Source organism: Mytilus trossulus, chromosome 4 (genome assembly GCF_036588685.1).
Source record: "Mytilus trossulus isolate FHL-02 chromosome 4, PNRI_Mtr1.1.1.hap1, whole genome shotgun sequence".
NCBI classification, from domain to species: Eukaryota; Metazoa; Mollusca; class Bivalvia; order Mytilida; family Mytilidae; genus Mytilus; species Mytilus trossulus.
Window position 1 is genome coordinate 78,228,778 of NC_086376.1, and position 21,610 is coordinate 78,250,387.

General features: G+C 32.5%; 1 protein-coding gene across 1 annotated transcript in view; it reads right to left on the reverse strand.

Annotated features, from left to right (window-relative positions):
• Positions 1-125: 125 nt before the first annotated feature.
• The window catches only part of LOC134716042 (uncharacterized), a 35,755-nt gene continuing 14,270 nt past the window's right edge, over positions 126-21,610 (reverse strand). Inside the window, exons 7-13 of the mRNA XM_063578728.1 lie at positions 20,986-21,110; positions 18,472-18,810; positions 16,215-16,335; positions 13,788-13,846; positions 7,990-8,054; positions 4,550-4,658; positions 126-1,962 (exon numbers count right to left, since the gene is read on the reverse strand). Of these exons, the coding sequence (XP_063434798.1) occupies positions 1,907-1,962; positions 4,550-4,658; positions 7,990-8,054; positions 13,788-13,846; positions 16,215-16,335; positions 18,472-18,810; positions 20,986-21,110 (874 nt within the window). The 3' untranslated portion in view covers positions 126-1,906. The remainder of the gene's footprint in view (positions 1,963-4,549; positions 4,659-7,989; positions 8,055-13,787; positions 13,847-16,214; positions 16,336-18,471; positions 18,811-20,985; positions 21,111-21,610) is intronic.

The window sequence follows — 21,610 nt, forward strand, 5'->3', positions numbered from 1 at the left end:
TTGCTTGTTTCATATCCCATTGGAAATTTTATCAATTGTAAGTTGAATAACGAAAATATCGGTTTCTAATTTCGGCCTTCAACAACATTTCTATGGTATCATGTAATAAAATGAAACTACATGTAGTAAGTACTTGTTCATGATCTTTATTTTGAAATTCTATATTATATTGTAATCATAATTTCCATAGCGTTTTGAAATAAAGAAGACGATATTTTTGCAGAAGAAAATAAATAAATATATAAATGAATAGAAAAAAGAAAAGTATAGTAACCCCACAAAACCACCCCTCACCAAAAAAAAAAAAAAAAACATTTTCCTTACTTAAACATGTCTGAACATGTGTGTATGTGCCCACTGACGCCCCAACATTTTGCTCTTATTAATTTAATCCTGACACTTCTGTTTCATAAATTTCCAACTGACCTCATATTATCCATTGATCAACTACACACATGTGGTCTAGATCAAATTTTTAATATAAATATGCGTAGACACGACGTTACATTATTACACAACCAAGATGGCAACCATTGAATCAATATTCATATCTAAAATTATAAAATTATGTGATATTGTTCTGCAAAATTTCCCTGTTTCAATTATCACAATAAATAATATATTTGCAAGAAGTGTTGTCTGGCAAATATTTAAAAAAAAACCCCAAGAAGTCTCTTTTTCAATGAGACAACTCTTCACCAGAGATCAGAGGACACAGAAATTAACAACTATAGGGCACCGTTCGGTCTTCAGCAATAAGCAAAGCTTATACCGAATAGCCAGCTATAAAAGTTCTTGAATTGACAAATATAAAACAATTCAAATGTGAAAACTAACGGCCTAATGTATGTTTATTACAGTGAACGTATAATAACGTGTATCAGAACAACAAACGACAACCACTGATTCACAGGCTCCTGGCATTAGACAGGCACATAAATATAGAATGGGCGGATTTTATCATGTTAGCGGAATCCCAACCCTGCCAGTAACCTTGGACAGTAATGTAACAGTTCAAAAAAAGAACAAACTATACAAATAGTAGAAAAAGGATTAACTCATCATATTGATAGAAATACAAGTAACAAAAACACAGACTGAAGGTAAACACCACGTAAAACAAAACGCCACTATGTATAGGTCTGATAGTTACTAACAGCTTGTTCAAAGTCAATCACAACTATTAAAACAAATCATGCATATTTGACTACATTATTAATCAACACACACCCAGAAGAATCTTCTGCGTTGCATTTCAGAAGCATCAATTCTAGAACGTTCGTGCAATATTTGTTTAACTAAATGAGCAAACGATAATTTCGAATTGATTACGTTTACTGGATTTGATTTTGGTATACTTAAACAAAGTCATTTTCTACCAGTGTAAGTTTTAAAAATGAGAAGATGTGGTATGATTTACAATGAGACAACTGAGACAACGCTCAACAAGAGACCGAAATGACACAGAAATCAACAACTTTAGGTCAACAATGAAAAAAACCATACCGCAAAGTCAACCCTGAAATGGCAAATGTAAAAACGATTCAAACGAAAAAACTAACGGCCTGATTTTATAAAATACTGAACGATAAACAAATATGAAATACAGCAATAAACGACAACCACTGAAAAACAGGCTCCTGACTTGGACAGACACATACATAATGTGTTGGGGTAATATCAGTTTGTAGTCGCGCCAACCTTCCCACTAACCTTGGACAGTGGTGTAACAGTAGAACATAAAAAACGTGCGATAGATTTAACAAACTGTCAACAAAAACTTAGTATACAGAGAAACAAAAGTCAATGGCTCAGACATTAAAGATCCCATTAAATGAGTTTATCTTGAATACGTTGGCATATAATCAGAATATATTACTCTCGAATTAAAACTAATACATAATGTTCATCGCCTGATTTTCTTAATGGCTTTCTTGATTTTTCTGTTCATATTTGTAAAGGCTGAAAATTAAAAAAAAACATATAGAGTCAAAATATACACAGGAATATGGTAATACACATCATTAACGCTTCGAGACATTTTTATGTAAACAGTCTCTCGTGTTTTCATTGCCTATTAGTTGTATAGACAATACGCATTGAATATACTTGCTAGAAGTAATCAAAGAAATTCCTAATAAAAGCAAAACCTGAAGATTTACTTAGATTATCTAAAAAAAGAAACTTTTACTGGAGATTAATAAATGAGGAGACCACCATCTGTATATTTAAAAAGCATTCAGATTTACATGGATCGACAATATATAAATAGGGTGATGTATTCAGCTGTCAAGAGATATTTACAAAACACGCTATTGAATGATTTCTTGTCATCAGATACGACTTATGAATAGATTCGAACAGGAACATCATTCCGGGTGTCATTGGCCGATTGCTTACCCTTCCGGAGCAAATTAAGATACAGCAACTGTTTGAAAGGGTTCATGATACACAATCTTTATTTCTTATTTTTTATATTTTCTTTTGGTTCACGTTATTATTGCCACTGCTGGTGGACGTTTCGTCCCCGAGGGTATCACCAGCCCAGTAGCCAACACTTCGGTGTTGACATGAATATCAATAATGTGGCCATTTTATAAATTTCCTGTTTACAAAACTTTGAGCTTTCGAAAAACTAAGGATTTTCTTATCCCAGGCATAGATTACCGTAGCCGTATTTGGCACATTTTTTTGGAATTTTGGATCCTCAATGCTCTTCAACTTTTTACTTGTTTGGCTTTTTAAATATTTTGATATGAGCGTCACTGATGAGTCTTGTGTAGACGAAACGCGCGTCTGGCGTACTAAATTAGAATCCTGGTACCTTTGATAACTATTTTATTGGTCAAGGTTATTCTTCAACTTAATCATTTTGATATCCCGCTTGGTATATTATTCCAGTTATATTTACCACCTACTATAATGAGCACAATTGGATAAAGTCACAGTTAATTCATAATTTTCCACCTATCAGACGACGACGGACTACGTACTCCAAGTGATGAGAAAAAGACCAGGTGAGCTAACTAAAATACGAAATGTGACCTACTTATAGGGCCACTGAAAAGTCAGAAGGGTTATAGTTCATTACATGAAAGTGGTGGTATCTGAAGCATAGATATCGGTGAAAAAATGTAGAATTTTTAATCTGGACATAAAACTAATTGAACACAAAAAATGTGGTATATACGACAACACAATTGAAAGCAAGGAACACAAAATTAAATATCTTTGAGAGACAACTTTCTTGTGTTTATACTGAATCTTTGGGCTAACTTTCTTGTGTTTATACTGAATCTTTGGGCTATGTAGTCTCAAACTGATTAGATTTTCCTCTCTTGAATGAGATTTCCCAACTTAAGTTCATAAAAATGAATGTATATATTAACACAAGGACGTTTCGGCAAATGTAATTGACTTTTCGGTATCAAGACAAATCGGCACATCACAATGACAAAAAGCTATTTTGTTTATTTTCAAGAAATGATTAAGGTAGAACATAAGTATAGACTTTTTGAAACAAAATTTTATTATAATGCCTTTTTCAAAAATATAATAAAAAGTATGGTCACCGTGCTTTTGTTGAAGCTATGAGTCGTTGAAAATTGTCTAAATTTTGTTTGATTGTTCATGAAAAAAACCATTTGTGTGCATAAAAAGAATCTACGCGATAGAATTTTAAAATAAATTTGAGAAAATAGATTTTATTATATGTTTAAAGAAAATAAAAATAAAAATGGTGTCATCGAACTTGTTTTCTTGCTACAAGTAAAAATAATAAATTTCCATATTAGTCCAGTATAATGTTTTATCTAGAAGAGTTATCTCCCCTCAAATGGCTCATTTGAAAAAAATATTAAAAAAACAAAAACAAAAACGATATTTGTTTAAATATTATGGATAATACAATTATTCACCAAGTTTTCTTTATATAAATAAATAGTCTAACTTTTAAATTGCAAATCTGTCTCCAAATTTGCAGATTGTGGCAAATTACTAGACCCATTTTGTACTGTTCAATCCAAGATGGCGGTATACCTTGAATCTACCTTAATTATTGCTTATCTTAAAATTTTTGTGGCCTTCAATGAAGTTTTCTTGATAATGGATTTTACTCAATATGGCTTGCATTTTATTGCGTAACAATCGGATTGTAAATGACAAGCAATTTATTTAGATGTTTTCTTTTTTCTTTAGCATTGAAGGAATCAAACGATCCCAATTTACATATACAGGCTGCGCAATTTAGATCTTCGTTGCGAAAATCTTAAAATTGCTACTTAAATTATCAGTAATTAGTGTATGAATTATTAATCATTATTTTTATGTTTCGATAAATACATGCATGTTTTATATATAAACACTATTTAGTTTGTCGTAGGCCAGTTGTTATATTGTCAAAAAATTTACTTCCTTTTATTATAGTGGATATAAATCAAAAGCAATTGTAAAACAACATAATGTGTCGAAATGTCTTGATTCCAACATGTCCTTATTCAGGTTATTCCAAAATATCCGAAACGGTGACTGTACAAAATCGATTAAATACCTTCTATTTCATGTAGAGACTTTTCTTCTGTATCAAACTTCCATGATATGTTTTCTGCCTGAAAGCAAATTTTCTGTACATCTGTTAGTAGCAAGGATTGAAAAGTACTCTGAAAGAAACATATACAAATATTGTACTTTCAATCATTCGACTACTCCTAAGGTAGATGGGGTGTCTTCCGACATCTCGGAGTGTTAAACAACAGAACATAATCGGTCTAGATCTTTAATGAAATGTGAACATTTGGTGAGAGGAACGTACTACTTTTGTTATAATGTTCATCTAAATGAAGAAAATGTTGTGTTTCGTCTTATTTTGATTATTGTTTCTACAAATACAGACTCTTTTTGTTTGACCTAATTATTTTCACCTTGCCATATCAGGGGAGATGACTCAGATAATGTAATTTTCATAAAGCAATATGTAGGCAATTTCCAAGTTTTGATTTCTAGCATGAAATCGAGACTGGTGACCTCAATGTTTCGTTTTATTTTCAGAAAGCACATTATACGAGTTATTTTCTGATATCTTATCTTAAAATTATTTGGTTTATTTTTATTTCTATCACATAAAATTTGGTTTTTAATGCATAATCCATTCAAAATCTAACAATTTTAACAAGCTGTAGGTTGAAAAAAGGCCCTGTGACCCATACTTTTTATTATATATTTAGAAAAAGAATTATATGAGCTACCTTTAAGATTTTAATTTAGACACCATTTACTTAAATGGGGAAAAAAGAATTGTCAAACTGATGAAAAAAACTAAAAACTAAAACTATCTTTCTAACTTTGAATTTGAATCAAAATCAAATCAAGACTATATTCAGTTGCATTAACGTTAGATATATTTTCACACGTAAAGAAAGTGTCATTTACCTCCTATCACCTTGTATATAGGGAGAGAGCCCCCGAGGCGATAACGTATCTCAACAATTAAGATGTGTAAATAACAAATGATGGCGCCGAGTGTTTCTAGAAAAGTTGTAAAAGGCGAGTGACATTTAGTTAACCCACCTAACATACGGCTATGTCATATATCATTAGAAAGCTTAGTCAGTGGTTTTTTTTCCGGTCCTCAAAAATTCGTACGTCGCAAAATTGGTTTAATCAAGGTCAATGGTGCAGAGTGAACATTCTTTGATTTTAAAAATATTAAATAAAACTCCTATCCCTGGCTCTTGAATGATAAGGTTTTTTTCTTTCTAAAAATCATGTGTACACAATAGAACGGAATACCATAATTCAAAATCCAATGCACATTAAAAACGTTGATTTCGCAATATTTACAGAAAGTTCTAAAAAAAAATGAAAAGGGATAAAAGTGCGCCTAAAGCAAAATGTTTCTTAATGAATCATTATATATGTAAGTAAAAAAAAGATTTTTCGTTAAGAAGCGAAGGATTTATTTAAACTACATTTTATATGATATTGGTCCGAATTGAAACTTCTAATGAAGCTTTTACAGTTGCCCTTCATACCACCATCTGTGAATTGGGGTCATTTTGCTTCCCGTTGTTTATCTAACACGTCCGTTGTTGTCAATATTAGAAGAAAGAAATTTACCATATTTAAAAAGGCGTCATAAAAGTGCTAAAGAAATATACAAGGTATAAAAAGTGAAATATTTTTGTTTATGTCGAAAGTGGAAGACAAGTTAAGAAGTTTATTTTCGTTCAATTCTCGAATGCATACAGTTTGCACCACGCGTTTCATAATCAACCCTGCTTATATGTCAGCACATTATTATCCTTTCATCAATTAGTGTAAAAAAGTTTGTAATGAGCATAACTACTCCTCCATCGCTTGATCCTTTGGTAAAAATCAGTTAAGCTCACAGTTTTGAATTGTACCATATGGAGATTGTACAAAAGAAAATAGTCACGCTTGAGTCGAAAAGTTAAAAGGGCGAAATAAAGTAAGAAGCATTGAGGACCCAAAATTTCAACAGGTGTTGTCAAATACAAGATGCAACTGCAATATGTAATTTTTAACAGAAACCAATCGAAGTTACAAAGAACATTTTCTGTATTTAGATTATAGTATAGTTTCTATTTCTTTCGTCAATGCACGACCCAACCAAGAAAACATATTAATTTGCATAAGAGAAATATTTGAAATTCAAAATTTTATTAATCAACGTACTATGTAATTAATTATCTATTATAATGTATTGGTTTTTTTGGGGGAGCTTGATATTTATATATAAAATAACTTAACTGATAATCACAAAATTACAAATAAAATAATTAGAAAACACAGAAGAATTGTAAGAGGTTGGAATTTAATATTGAAAGTTTATCTCACTAAATTCCCCTTACAAGCATGAATTCCGTGTGAAAAAAAGTAAAATCACAAAAAACTGAACTCGGAGGAAAATCTGATCGGAAAGTCCATAATCACAGGGCAAAATCAAATGACAAAACATCAAAAACGAATGAAGAAGAACTGTCATATACCTGACTTGGTACAGGCATTTTCAAATGTAGAAAATGGTGGATTTAACCTGGTTTTAAAGCGCTAAACCTCTCACTTTGATGACAGTCTCATCAAATTCCGTTCTAGTTACAATGATTCGTGAACTAAACAGACATTGTAAATACAAGATTCAATATATAGGTTCAGCGGTCATTATCGCGTAACAATTTTAAAAAGGAACAATTTAACAGACCACAAACACATCTATCTTCAAACACACTCATTGATTCGCGTGTCTGACGTCAGAAAATTTTAAACATCACATATATTTGTAGTTCAATGTATATACCAACCATTTTAAAATTTCACATGGGCAATGTTAGCATACAGGGTTAAAAAATCAAAAATATGTAAGAATTAATTTCAGTAATAGACCGATATTTAACCTAGTCCACCAGGTATATAGAATATATAAAAATCCACAAATAGTTCATTCCACTACGCGATTTTATAATAATAAATATGTTGTTCATCGTCTTTTTTTATTCATAATATAAATATATCATAATGCCATATATTAGAACAATATCATACTGCCGGAATTAAAAGTACAGAGTCACGTTCTCAGAACCACAGAAACACAAAAAGTCGCATATACAAAACACACAAGCAAAATATGAAAAACAATACAAACACATAGACGGGATGTCAAATGAAAGAACACTATACCATGTTGTTAAGATGAAAAAAATCATCAGTACGCATTATCTAAAAGTCAAGACCATCATGTATTATCTGTGACGTTGATATGGAATATTTATCAACAAGTTCTTGTTACCTTCCGAATTACTTCATTAACCTAGTATTGACTATAATATACATTTGTTTTTACCAAAGAACAGCTTAGCAGTTATATATTTACAGATTTCATGGTATGAAAGATTACAAAGTCATGGTATTTAAGCTATTGATTTGTCATCTATAAAATGGATCTCTAAAGATGAAAAAAAAATCTCTACTCACATAAGTATGCTTATCTGTACTGTATGCCAACATTCTCATTTCTTCGGGACTTACATCATAAAAACCTGTCATACAAAATAGACATATGATTGTTACACTTCGTTGTGTTATTTTCTCATTTGATAATGCTCAAAACATCTAGTAAAAATCCGAATCGATGCGAGTGGGATATATAGACCACGGGGAGAGGCGGAATTATTCGAGTGAGAGTAATCTACGGATCCCAAAAGGCTAATCATTTACACTTCTATTAGTGACACCCCTTAAAACAGATATAGCTGCAGTAGTTGGTCGTAGCTGGTGATGAACACGACAGAAGAAAGAACGACGTCATTGTTGCCACTTCAAATTAAAAAAAAATGACAAACATTTAGTATTCTATTTTAAGGATTGTCTGTTATGTGTTTACGTTGTTCAGTTTCTGTTGTTTTTGTTAAACCCTTAAAGCTATGGTGTTTCCTCTCTCCTATATATCGGCGTTTGTTGGTATTTGTTTTGGTCAACATTTAAAAATGTTATTCGTTCGTACAATTGTGCATCGAAAGATGTCTTAAAACCAATATTAAAATAATGTGTATCCAAAGGAAAATACTATAAAGCTTTATCTCCATATTCTGTTTTAGTTATGAAGTTTCTCCGACACATTTTTTGCGATTTTGACCATCTCCGGGTTTTTAAACTTTTGTTTTCTATGCAGTTAAAAAAAATCAAATATTGTTCTTATCGCAAAGTACATGCATTAAACTGTGAGTTTGAACACTGATTGGAGGATATTCTAACAATCCTATGGTCCTTTGTGAAATAAATACAGGGGAAATTGATATATCTCTTTAACTGTCAATAGAATATAGAAGAAATATCATATTACAAATGATACAGTGGTAGAATGTTGAAGTATCAGAATATGAACATTATTTCTCGTTTCTCGTTTTGTTTATATAGATTAGACCGTTGGTTTTCCCGTTTGAATGGTTTTACACTCGTAATTTTGGGGCCCTTTATAGCTTGTTGTTCGGTGTGAGCCAAGGCTCCGTGTTGAAGGCCGTACTTTAACCTATAATGGTTTACTTTTTAAATTGTTTTTTGGATGGAGAGTTGTCTCATTGGCACTCACACCACATCTTCCTATATCTATTAGATATCAATTTATAAACACGGTGTGTCTTGTAACGAAATTTGTACACTAACTTAAGTTTTTTCTTTTAGAAAAACAATGCAAGATAAACAAACACAGTGCAAGATAACCATTGTGTCAACGTCAAAATAACTGAAACTAGATAAGCTGAAATTCTCATCCCGCAGAAGCAGCGGAGAAATCAACCCCTTGTTACACAGACCCACGGATACATGTGCCCGCCTATGAAATTTTCATTTCTTACAATCCGCGGAGACTTTTTCCCCTGGTAACAGACCCGCGGAGACCAGCAGCTGCCTATGCATTTTCCATCCCGCACAATCAGAAGATATTTTTTTTTGTTTTCTCATTTGAAAACACAGACCCGCTGAAACCTAAAGCTGACTATGACAATTTCACCCCAAACAAGCAGCGGAGAAATTTGTTTTCCCCTGTTATACAGACCCGCTGCCACATATGAAATTTCATCCTGGGTACAGCTAAAACAATTTATTACAACATTTTGTACGTTACCAACATCATTGCTATGATTTAACCGATGCAACTCAGTTTTGACTAGGGTCTTATGTCTTTCATTCTAATGCAATGGGTCAAAGTGCGGTCTTCAACACAGAGTCTTGGCTCACACCGAACAGCAAGCTATTAAGGCCTAAAAAATTACTAGTGTTTAACTATTCAAACAGAAAATAAATCCTTCCGTCTAATCTACACAAAAAAAACGATAACCACTAATGTTTGGGTTTATAAATATATTTGATTTGAGCGTCACTGAGGAGTCTTATTTAGACGAAACGCGCGTCTGGCGTTCTTAATTATAATCCTGGTACCTTTGATAACTATTTACACCACTGGGTCGATGCCACTGCTGGTGGACGTTTCGTCCCCGAGGGTATCACCAGCCCAGTAGTCAACACTTCGGTGTTGACATGAATATCAATAATGTGGTCATTTTTATAAATTTCCTGTATACAAAACTTTGAACTTTGAAAAAAAACTAAGGATGTTCTTATCCCAGGCATAGATTACCTTAGCCGTATTTGGCACAACTTTTTGGGATTTTGGATCCCCAATGCTTTTCATCTTTGTACTTGCTTGGGTTTATACATATATTTGATTTGAGCGTCACTGAGGAGTCTTATGTAGACGAAACGCGCGTCTGGCGTACTAAATTATAATCCTGGTGCCTTTGATAACTATATATGAACCACATAAACAAACGACAATCATTGAACATTAGGTTCTTGACTTCAAACAGGTGCATTCAAATGCAGCGGGTTTAAACGTTTTAAATATGTATCGTCCATCATTCTTACCTGAAACTATAGTGTAACATTGATCTATGAGAGAATATATTATATTAGAAAGACCACCACAACCTTAAACAACATGCCGACAAATAAGATAATTTATACAGGTAAATAAAAATAAAAATAGTAACGGAATACGGAAATATTATTTACAAAATAAATAATTTTGTTGTTCATAGTACGAGAATAGAAGTGAAGTGAAGTGAATGTTTATAGTCATACCAAACACTTATCAAAGCTAGCATATACAGTGTAGTTAAAATAGAGAGACGAAAATTAAAAATAAATTAGTAAACATTAAAAAAACAAAAACAAAGTACAAATTGTATCAACAGATCAAAATAACACGAAAGTACGATTTGAGAGTACTCGCAGTAACTGTAAGCTAATTAAAAGCAAAAAACAATTAAAAATAAAAATTCATGCATCAGGTCTAAAATCAACTAAAACACATCCCAGTGATTTAGTATTTTAACCTCATCGACAGCCAACGGAGTCTTGACTTGTACAATGTCAAAAGGTAAAAGTCTGTTATAAAGTTCACCTCACTTTATTACCGTATCATCTGTTACGGTAATTATAATTGACAGATCAGCAACTCTCACATGTCTGCACATTCTTAAATAAACATGTAATTAAATAGATGAATTAAAGTTCTTATACACATGTTGCCATTATGTAGTCTGACCATTAAACGATGTACTTGTTAATAAACTAGTTATAGAAACTTGATTGTATTATTATATAGCAAATATATAACACATATTGGTGACGAGGAAAAAACTGAATGTTAAAATAGATGTGAATTTCTATAAGTGACATTTCCGACTAAATTACGGGAAATTAGACTCTTTTGGTGAACCCGAAGATTGGACACAATATGCAGAACGTATGGAACATTCTTGTACTGCTAATGAGATAGACGAAGAAGACCAGAAAAGGTATATTTTCTTAAGTGTATGTGGGAAGAATATCTACAAATTAATAAGAGATTTATTAGCACCAGACAAACCAGGAACGAAATCACTGGCCGATTAAACAAAACTAGTGAAAGACTACCGACATCCAGTACCATCAGAAATCATTCAGTCTGAGAGATTTAAATTTTAACAGTAGAACAAGACATAGCGATGAGTCAGTGAGGGCATTTATTGCAGCACTAAGAAGTCTGACAGAACACTGTTATTATGGTGACACGTTAAATGCGATGTTACGTGACAGGTTAGTCGTCGGGGAAAAGAGTGAACGCATACAGAGGAGGCTGTAAGCAGAGCCGAATTTAACATTTGAAAAAGCATTGGAAATTGCTACCGCTATGGAGACTGCAGAGAAGAATGCACAGGACATCCCAGCGAGTGGGAAAAATGAAACATTTCAGAAACAAATCAACAAAGTTTCAAAATAATATACAAGAAACAACTCTGAAAACTCGAAACAAGGAGATTGTTACCGGTGTGGAGGAAATCACTTAGCCGCTGAATGCAGGTTGAAGGATGCAAAATGCAACAGTTGTAAAAAGAATGGACATATAGCAACGAAATGCCGTAACACATCTGCCAATGGGAATTAAAGTAAAAATCATATAAAGTTTAAATCACGTTTTAAACCACGTGCTCATTTCATGGAGCAGGATGAAAGTAGTGAAAGTGAAAATGAAATTTACTCAGTTTTTCATTTTGGAAATAAATCTAATGAGGCATAAACAGTGAAAATGAATGTGAATGAATGTGAAATAGCCATGGAAATATAGATACTGGAGCGTCCGTTTCTATTATGAACGGGGATACTTACAAGGAATACAAGTCGAAATTTAGAATCGAACCGACAAGTGCTAAACTCCGAACATACATGGGAGAGCAGATTCCTGTAACATGTGTAAAAGGACGTGCAATCGTCAATGCCAATTACAAGAAGGAATGCTAAGAATTACCATTACTGATAGTTAAGCGTAAAGGTCAGAATTTACTTGACCGAGACTGATTGAATAAACTCAATCTGGATTGGAAAGTTTTTTCTCCGTCGTTGGAAGTGATAATCAATCGACTGATTTGAATGTGAAGGAAGCAAATAAGGAGGTTTTCAAGGATGAACTTGGAACTGTAAAAGGCATGAAAGCCGAGATTTATGTTGATGAGAGTGCCGTACCGACATATTTCAAGGCTCACCCTTTGCCGTATGCGTTGAAGGATAAATTGAAGATTGAACTTAAACGTCTTGAAAAGAAGGGTCAGATTCAGCGATGGAATTTTCCGACTGGGCCGCTCCGATAGTACCTGTAGTTAAGGAGAACGGATTATAATTTGTGGTGACTACAGGGTAACCGTTAATGCCGTTTCATAATTAGACAATTATCCGATTCCTAAAACTGAGGATTTATACACAACGCTTAGAGGAGGACAAGAATATACAAAATTGGATTTAAATCAAGCATACCAACAAATTGAACTTGATGAGGAGAGTTAAAGGAATGTGACTATAAACACGCATAAGGATTTACTCAGATACAATAGACTTCCGTATGGTGTAGCGTCTAGCCCAGGTATTTACAAAAGAACACTTGAAAATGTTGTTCAAGGTATCCAGTGGAGAGTAAAGTTGAGGCGATCGATAAAGCTCCAAGTCCGACAAACGTGACGGAATTGAAAGCTTATCATGGAATGCTGAACTATTATAATAGATTCTTAGCGAACTTGTCTCACTTGTTAAAGCCGCTAAACATGTAGCCATTTTGTAGTCTGACCATTAAACGATTTACTTGTTAATAAATTAGTTATAGAAACTGGATTGTATTATTACATAGAAAATATATTACAAAGTCTATGTCTGTTTTCGTTATATTTAAAACAATTTGCGGTAATTAAGAAATAGTTCTTTTATGTCATGTTCTAAGCTTATTCCAACATGGGTAGTCATCATATTTGTCGATATTTTACACTGAGCGTCAGCGAGGTTTAAAATATGGTCAAATATAATGCCTACCCATGTCAAAATGAGCATAGAGCATGACATGAAGGAATTATGTCGATTCTAATAGGACAAAACAGTATTTGTATAGATCGAAACGTACAAAAATACCTTAAAATGTTTGGCTGTTCTCGGTTCCTCCCCATTTACATGATTTAGTCTGTACTTTTCATTTTTATATATTTGATAAGTTTTAAAGACAAAATCATGGTATGTTCATGTTTTTTTTTTTATAAACAATCTATAACATAAATTGATGAAAGTTGCTAAAATGTGTATATTTTATTAGAACAAATATGAAAATAACGAGAATGTTAAATGTGTTAAAGGTTGGAATAAGGATTTGGGTCTGGGAGTTGATTGCTTTCTTTTCTTTAGCATTAATACCTTACCTTTAAAGTCCTTTGCTGCGGAGAAATTCCACATCTTTGAGTTACACCAGTGTAAAAACCTATAAGTACCAGTAATTCATTTATTTTAAGTAAATATGTAAATAGTCATTTTCATACTTTGGGAATATTATTTATTTTTCGTCAAGTTCCGACCTCTCAATAATGTAGAAATCACTCACAACTAGTATAAAGTTGTATTTCTCCTCGGTTGCTCTGATCACTTTAAAATTGTCAGTGTAAAATGATTTAGTAAATCGACTCTTACTTTTTAAGAGAGGGAAATCGATGTCACGAACATTTCAATGAACCAATCTTAGTATTTGCTCACGTTTACTTTATTTGAATTTGGTTGATAAGAGAGGGACGAAAGATGCCAAAGGGACAGTCTAACTCATAAATCGAGAATAGACGTACAACGCCATGGCTAAAATTGAAAAAGACAAACAGACAAATAATAGTATACATGACAAAACATAGAAAACTAAAGAATAACCAACACGAACCCCATAAAAAAATAGGGGTGATCTCAGGTGCTCCGGAAGGGTAAGCAGATCCTGCTCCACATGTGGCACCCGTCGTGTTGCTTATGTGATAACAAATTCGGTAAATAGTCTAATTAGGTATGTCACATTCATGAAAGGGAAAGAAATTGTAGTTACTACGTAAGGAACATATCCGATATCATCTGTGAAACGGTTATTCTATAACGGTTAACCAACTCGTGATGGCGTCTGTAAAATTTACAAAGGAATGATTGCAACTTCACCTTTTGGAATTCTTGGTTTAGTAGCTTCCTTGTGAGCAGCAACCTTCTATCAAGATGTATTGATAATTGTCTCATTGTCAATCATACCTCATCATCATATTTTGATATAAGTATGTGTCTATGCATTTATCTATATACATGTATATGTCTATCCTTATATCGGCGGCTCACATCAGCGTATAGCTCCGACCTACGCTGGGCGTGTTAAAAAATCAGGTTCGCTGTCAATATGCAAGTATTTTTTGGTGCATGCCATGTATCACTCATATCCGAAATGTGTGCACAACGGGATTTAATCGTGTCTAACGTAGATGGAATGCACGCTACGTAGGAAAAAAATTCTTGGACGTATTTGAGACGCGTTCCAGTCGTATCTTTGATGTCCGATTATGGGGTGTTCTCCAATTTATCTGTAGCGCGATTAACGCGCTTGAAATGGGATGTATAACGTGCGTGTAGCGTACTGGTATACGTTAGACACACGCTTGAACATGATGAAAATTATTGTGCTGCATAAAAAATTCTTCGAGTTGTAGCGTTCACCAAGCGTATACCTATGTATTTTGACGTACTTCAAACTTATGCAACGCGCGTTGAACGCTTACTTAGCGTCATCTGGCGTGCAACTAACGTGTACCGACTTTGTCATTTTTCTCTGTACGTTTGGTCTGTAATTAAGTGTTTGTCGTATGTTGCTGTACAATTCGTTTTCAATTTGTTGTTTTGTACATACATCACATCAGTAGCTTTCTCGTTTGATTGTTTTACATTTTGTCTTGCCGGGGACTTTCATACCTTTTCATGTGGTATAGAATTGACCATGATGAATGGTGATAGTTGTCGCAATGACAATCAAACACCTCTATTTTATATTCCAATGTTATGTTAAAAAAATCGAAACAAGAAAACTCAAATAGAAAAACAAGATAACCAGGAAATAAACAAACCAAACAAATTCGAAAAGCAAACATATGAATAAGAGCACGTGATTCAGAGGCGTAACCTGATGCAGGTCAAGTTGAACGGAAGTTCATGATGAAAGATATCAATGAAACATCAGTTATCAAATTTGGTAATGGTAAGTGAAGTCTTTTAAACGTACAAAAAAGTATGTCTACGCTAATTTAAGATACCAATTAACCATTTCGAGATTTGCGAGTGTTACTCAATCGTGATTATTAATAAAATGTCTATTTGAACGTAGTGACTATTATCTAAGATTTGAATAACGCAAAGTTCTACCGTAATACCCAGTACTTATACATTTATTAAAATTAATAACAATTCTGGTATCTCGTTTTACTTGTAAAATAATGTTTAAAAGGCACACGTCTAATCATTAAAACAAACTTACGGATTGAGCGTTCGTGATTAGGACAAACCATAAAATTGGAAGTACGAAATCATAAAACTTTTTTCATTTAGCATTATTTGCAAACTTCACATTTTTTGGACCACATTGCTCTGTTATGACAATCTTAATTTTAATGTTTGAGTCGAAACCTAATTTTAAGGGAATTTATACCTATACCAAGTTGCATCTGTTGTTCAAAAGTTTTTCAAGCAATGAATATTTAAGAAGTGTTACTATTTAAAAGTTTTTCATGCAATGAATGTTTTTAAAAAGTGTTGCTGTTTAGAAATATTTGATTAATTCATACTGTAGACTGTTTCTTTCTGAAAAAGTTGGATATTTTCCAATGTACTGTCTTCTTATATCTTCCATATAACTGACAGCGTCTTCATATCGTTGAAATTTGTACCAATTACGTTTTCTTTTACCTTTTGAAAAAAGTGATAGTTTATCATTTAGCATAATCATATCGTTTTCTTATTCAATCTTTTTTCTTGTGTTTAGTTGATAACATTTGCTAGTTACGAACAGTACTAAGGATTAATTATACATTAATAAGAAACTATTCTTAAACTTGAGAGACTGATCTGTTAACAAACGAGATCCCACCCTTGCAAATACCTTGCTTTGTTAATAGAAAATAAACAGCTGCGCAATGAGCGTATGATACGCCCGTCGTTTTATGCAATAATCATAAATAGTTTCTGAGATACAGCGCAACATGTGAAAACCAACCTTTTTTTTACAAACAACTCAATAACTCTTAAATAAAATTTTAAATCATCACGAAAAAAAATACAGACCTTAGAATTAATATAACTAAGAAGTGTGTAGAGTTTGACGCAATAATCATAAATTGTTTTTTGGATACACAGTGACATGTGAAAACACATCTTTTTTTTACAAAAAACTCAATTACCCTGAAATAAAATTTTGAATCATCACCAAAAGGTATACAGATCTATAGATTGATATAACTGAGAAGTGTGGAAAGTTTTAATCAATTATCATAAATAGTTTTTAAGATACGGTGCGACATGGGGAAAATCACACCCCTGTTTTAGTCCCATAACTCAAAAAATATTAATCTCATTTCCACCAAAAAGTATACCGATCATTTGACCATCATAGGAAACAACAATATTAAGTTTCACGAAATTTGGATAAGTCGTTCTCAATTACGGTGCGACATGTTTACGCTGGCCAGACGGACGCACGGACGGACGGACGGACGGACGCCTGACATTTGTATACCATAATACGTCCCGTCAAAATTTTGACGGGCGTATAAAAAAACCCAATTGATATCAAAAACCAAATAGGAGGTGCACATTGGAATTATATTGAAAATTTTGACAATTTTGAGAAGGCGTTTAGCAAAAGAGCAGGTTATAAATGTGTACTATTATGGGCACATGATTTGCAGACGACAGCTCGAGAACCAGATTCTGATTTAAAAAAGATATGTTTACTATTGTGTACAGATATACATACCATCCAAAAATAAACCCCAAAAATTATTGGAAAAAAATAAAGTTGAAAAGATATATTATTTGACTAAAAACTGTAGCATTAGATAGCGAGGATAAAATAAATATAATGAAAATAAACTCATCATAGATACCATGATTGAAATTTTATATTTACGCCAAACGCGCGCGAATCAAAAATATTTTAAAGGCCAAATAAAATTACGAAGTTGAAGAGCCAAAATTCCTACACGTATTGTCAAATACAGCTAAGGTAATCTATTTCTGAGGTTGAAAAACCTTAGTATTTCGAATATTGAAGAAAATATTAACGTCATATAAACCATGTGTTTTACATTGTTCAATTAGTTAAAACAATGTACACATTAAAGAATTATTAAATAATCCGAGAAAAAAAAAGGAATTATCAAATCATTTTATCACTAATAACACATATCGCTATCCTTGAAAATGAAATCTTAGCTTTTTCTGATAATAGGGTTTTAAATTTTTACAAGATTAAGATAAGCAGTAAAAATTACCGTTCTTATGCTTTGTGTTTTGTTAATTGTTTAAGGAATGATTGATATATTTTTTTCTGTCTATGAAGAAATAACATAAAAAATTTGGTGCACACTGAATAACGCGCGTAGCAGGTTATTTAACAGTGTGCACCACATTTTTTATGTTATTTCGAATAGCAGAAAAAATATTACAGTAATTTCTTATAATTTAATTCTAAATTCAATTTTTAACCGAAGAAAACCCTGAAAAACGTTGATGACGTCACGGTTACATGACTAAATTATATCTTAGGGCTCATAACAAAATAACGTCAGCCAATCATAAGACGCGTTACATCCAAAATTAATTATATGAAGATATTTTGAGTTATTTATCTATCTTTTCTTGTCCATTTAATTTTGATAAAACTTAATCTGTAAATAAATCATTCATTGCATACTTAAAAAATCAAAATTCAACTAGTTAAATCATTTTGATTTTTTTGAAACAGAGATTATTAATATTAATTATTTTAATGAACAGTAAAATAAAAATATTAATCATGGTTTTGAACTAGAACCCTATACGAACCCGTTATAAGAAGAACATTCCTACATGCAGGCGGTATCATATCTCCAATGATTGCTCCATTCCTGGTCTTATCCAGCAGTCGTGCCTTTATCAAATAGCGATTACCTTCCATCAAACGGGGTTTACCGTCAAAGTTTAATATGTAGTCATACATTTTCAAAATTTCTTTATACACAACTATACGACTACATAGAACCTCAATATCAAGTACAGCTGTAGGAAATATATGTGTGGTGTTCTTGCATATGAAGAGGTCTGATACTTTTATTGGAGACGCCATACAATCGTCATCTAAGTACAATGTAAAGTTCAGAGGAAAAATTTCAAATGGGTCTCGTGCTGGAAAAAAGTACACACAACTTTATTACATTTGATAATGAGATACCTGTTCTGGGTGAAATTTATGTTAAGGTTCATAAAGATAATACTGTACAGAAAATATATGTAGGACTCAAATCCATGGTGGGTTCCAAATCTATGGCAGATTCCTAATCTGTGGTGAATGTGACGTCATGTCATCCCAAATCTATGGCAAGTTTTGTAATTTCCTAATCTATGGCTGATTTATGTTATTCAAAATCTATGGCGGATTTATGTTGTTTCCAAATCTATGGCAAGTTTTGTGCAAATGGAAAACAATGCAGTTCATTTTCGACAAATGACTTGTCTTAAGCAAGGGGAAAAATACGACAACGGGATCATGTCTATAAACATTTGTGAAGTAAACATTCCATAATGGGCAAAAAAAAAAAATCATAAATGATAAATTCATATGTCTTAATACAGACTTCAAGATGAAATAATGTGCTTTGTAAAAACACATTTTAATCTGTGCATGGTACCTATTTAACCAATTCATTAAACCAATTAATAAGACCTCTAACAAACAAGAAGGCCGCTTTATTTTTTTAATAAAAAGTAACAACTGAAAATGAACAGTTTGAATTTTCAAATATTATTTATTTCAGCGATATTGTTAATACATCTTTTTTTATGTGATGACGATTTAAATCTTTGTATCCGGTATTTTATATATCATTTTATAAACTTTGCCAGCCGAAGACAGTAAACTACTACAACTATAGATATAGGAAGAGGTGGAATAAGTGCCAATGAGAGAACTCGCCATCCAAGTTACAATTTATACATGTAAAACCAGTATAGGTACGACTTTCAACACGAAGCATTGACTCACACCGAAGAGTAAGCTATAAAGACCCAAAACAATCCTTTTTCTAAAATATGTGGTACTAAAAATAGCGGCGCCATAATTCATCGTGGGATTCTGCCAGTACAGTACATTTGGTCTATCTTCGAAATAATAGGTAACATCTTCCTTTTAACCACCCGCAAATTTTTGTTAGGGAAATATCTTCATCTTGAATGGTGTTCAAATCTATGGGTACCGCCATCATTAGCGGCGGCGAAGATGTAATATGGCGTTATATTCAATTGTGATGTTATACGATACCCTATCCCAAGATCTGCCATAAATTAGAAGTAAACAAAAATCTGCCATAGATTTGGAGTAAACAAAAATCTGCCATAGATTTGGAGTAAACAAAAATCTGCCATATATTTGAGTTGTTTGGCGTTTGTAACGTCACATTTGCCATAGATTAGGAATCTGCCATAGATTTGGAACCCGCCATAGATTTGAGTCATACATATATGCAAAAGAAAATTTAAAAAATAAATAAACGTATATTGTTCTTTCGGCATGTTTCCGTAGACAAATCAAAATTCAAATCGCTCTATTTTAAACTATGTGTTTGTCTACAATATACATCAATACTGTGATGTGCGTCATAAAATGATAATTGTGTTCTAGTTTGATTAAATTCATTAAAACGATTGAAAAGAAGACAAAGAGGGGTATCCTTTATCTTAGATAAAGAACGAAAAACATTTATTTTGCAAAATATTTAAGAAGAAGCACATATTATTGATAATTGTAAACAAACACACACCAGCAATGAAAACAATCAGCAAAAGGAAGAATAATGGAGAAATGTGTGTCAAAAAATCTTCGTTTTTTAGTGAAAATATAGAAAAATTAAACACATCGGGTAACTGACAGATTCAAATAGTACTCATATTTTATTAATATACATAAAGTCAATCAGATGAGCATGTTTTTGCGAAACGTGTTACGATAATATGGGTTGGATGTCAGAAAAGTTAATCCCAACCAGGATACCAGGATACCACAAACGAAATATAAAATGCTCGTCTCATGAATTGATTAACGTGGCACACATGACATATTCCTTGAAACGTTTATAATATCACATTTAACTTTGTTAAAACAATTAGATAGATTTGTTTATATATAGATACGTACAAGAATATTTCATTGGGGTTGAAGTAAATATCAAGATATAGAGAATAGAGTTTGAACGGGTTAGAACAACACCATTTTAAATATTAAGTGTAAATTTTGTGAATTGTGTCAATCTTAAGTAATCTTTTTAAGGTTAGCAAATATATAATATTTCATAGACAATTTCTCACCGTTACTCAGTTGTTTCATGGTGTCAACTTTCTGCTCCAGGAGAGTGAATTTATTTTTTATCGCAGCAGGCATAGGTGGAATTGAATTAGTAACTGTATTCACATTGTCTGGAATCTTCAACCAACTAATAAAAGTTTGAAGAAGGAATTAGTTGAAAAAAAAACGTACATCGTCCATTTGTGACTCTTCAATATCAGGGTCTCATTCAGATTATGATATAGATTTCATTGACTCTAGCAGTGATTGCATTAAGATATTTGTTATAGAAGAAAGTTATAGGTTACACAAAAATATCCGTGGTGGAGGGTGTGGTAAATAAAAATAGGACACTTTTTTAAAATAAAATTCGCCTACATTGATGAGGTCAAAACATACTTCATAAATAACGCAATTGGCGCCATTTTTTTGACAAAAGTGAATCGAAATTGTTTCATTTGTTTTTATCAAATTTTTACGACATTATTTCAGTACGCATTATTCAGAATTATGAAACTTTTGAGATTGTTAAACTTTTTAAATATCATATATATTGCAACATTTTTAGAAGGCAGTTTCACGTGATGAAAAGATGTTGATCAGCTGGCACAATCTTCGTCTTTGTTGACTTGAAACAAACATTTCGAA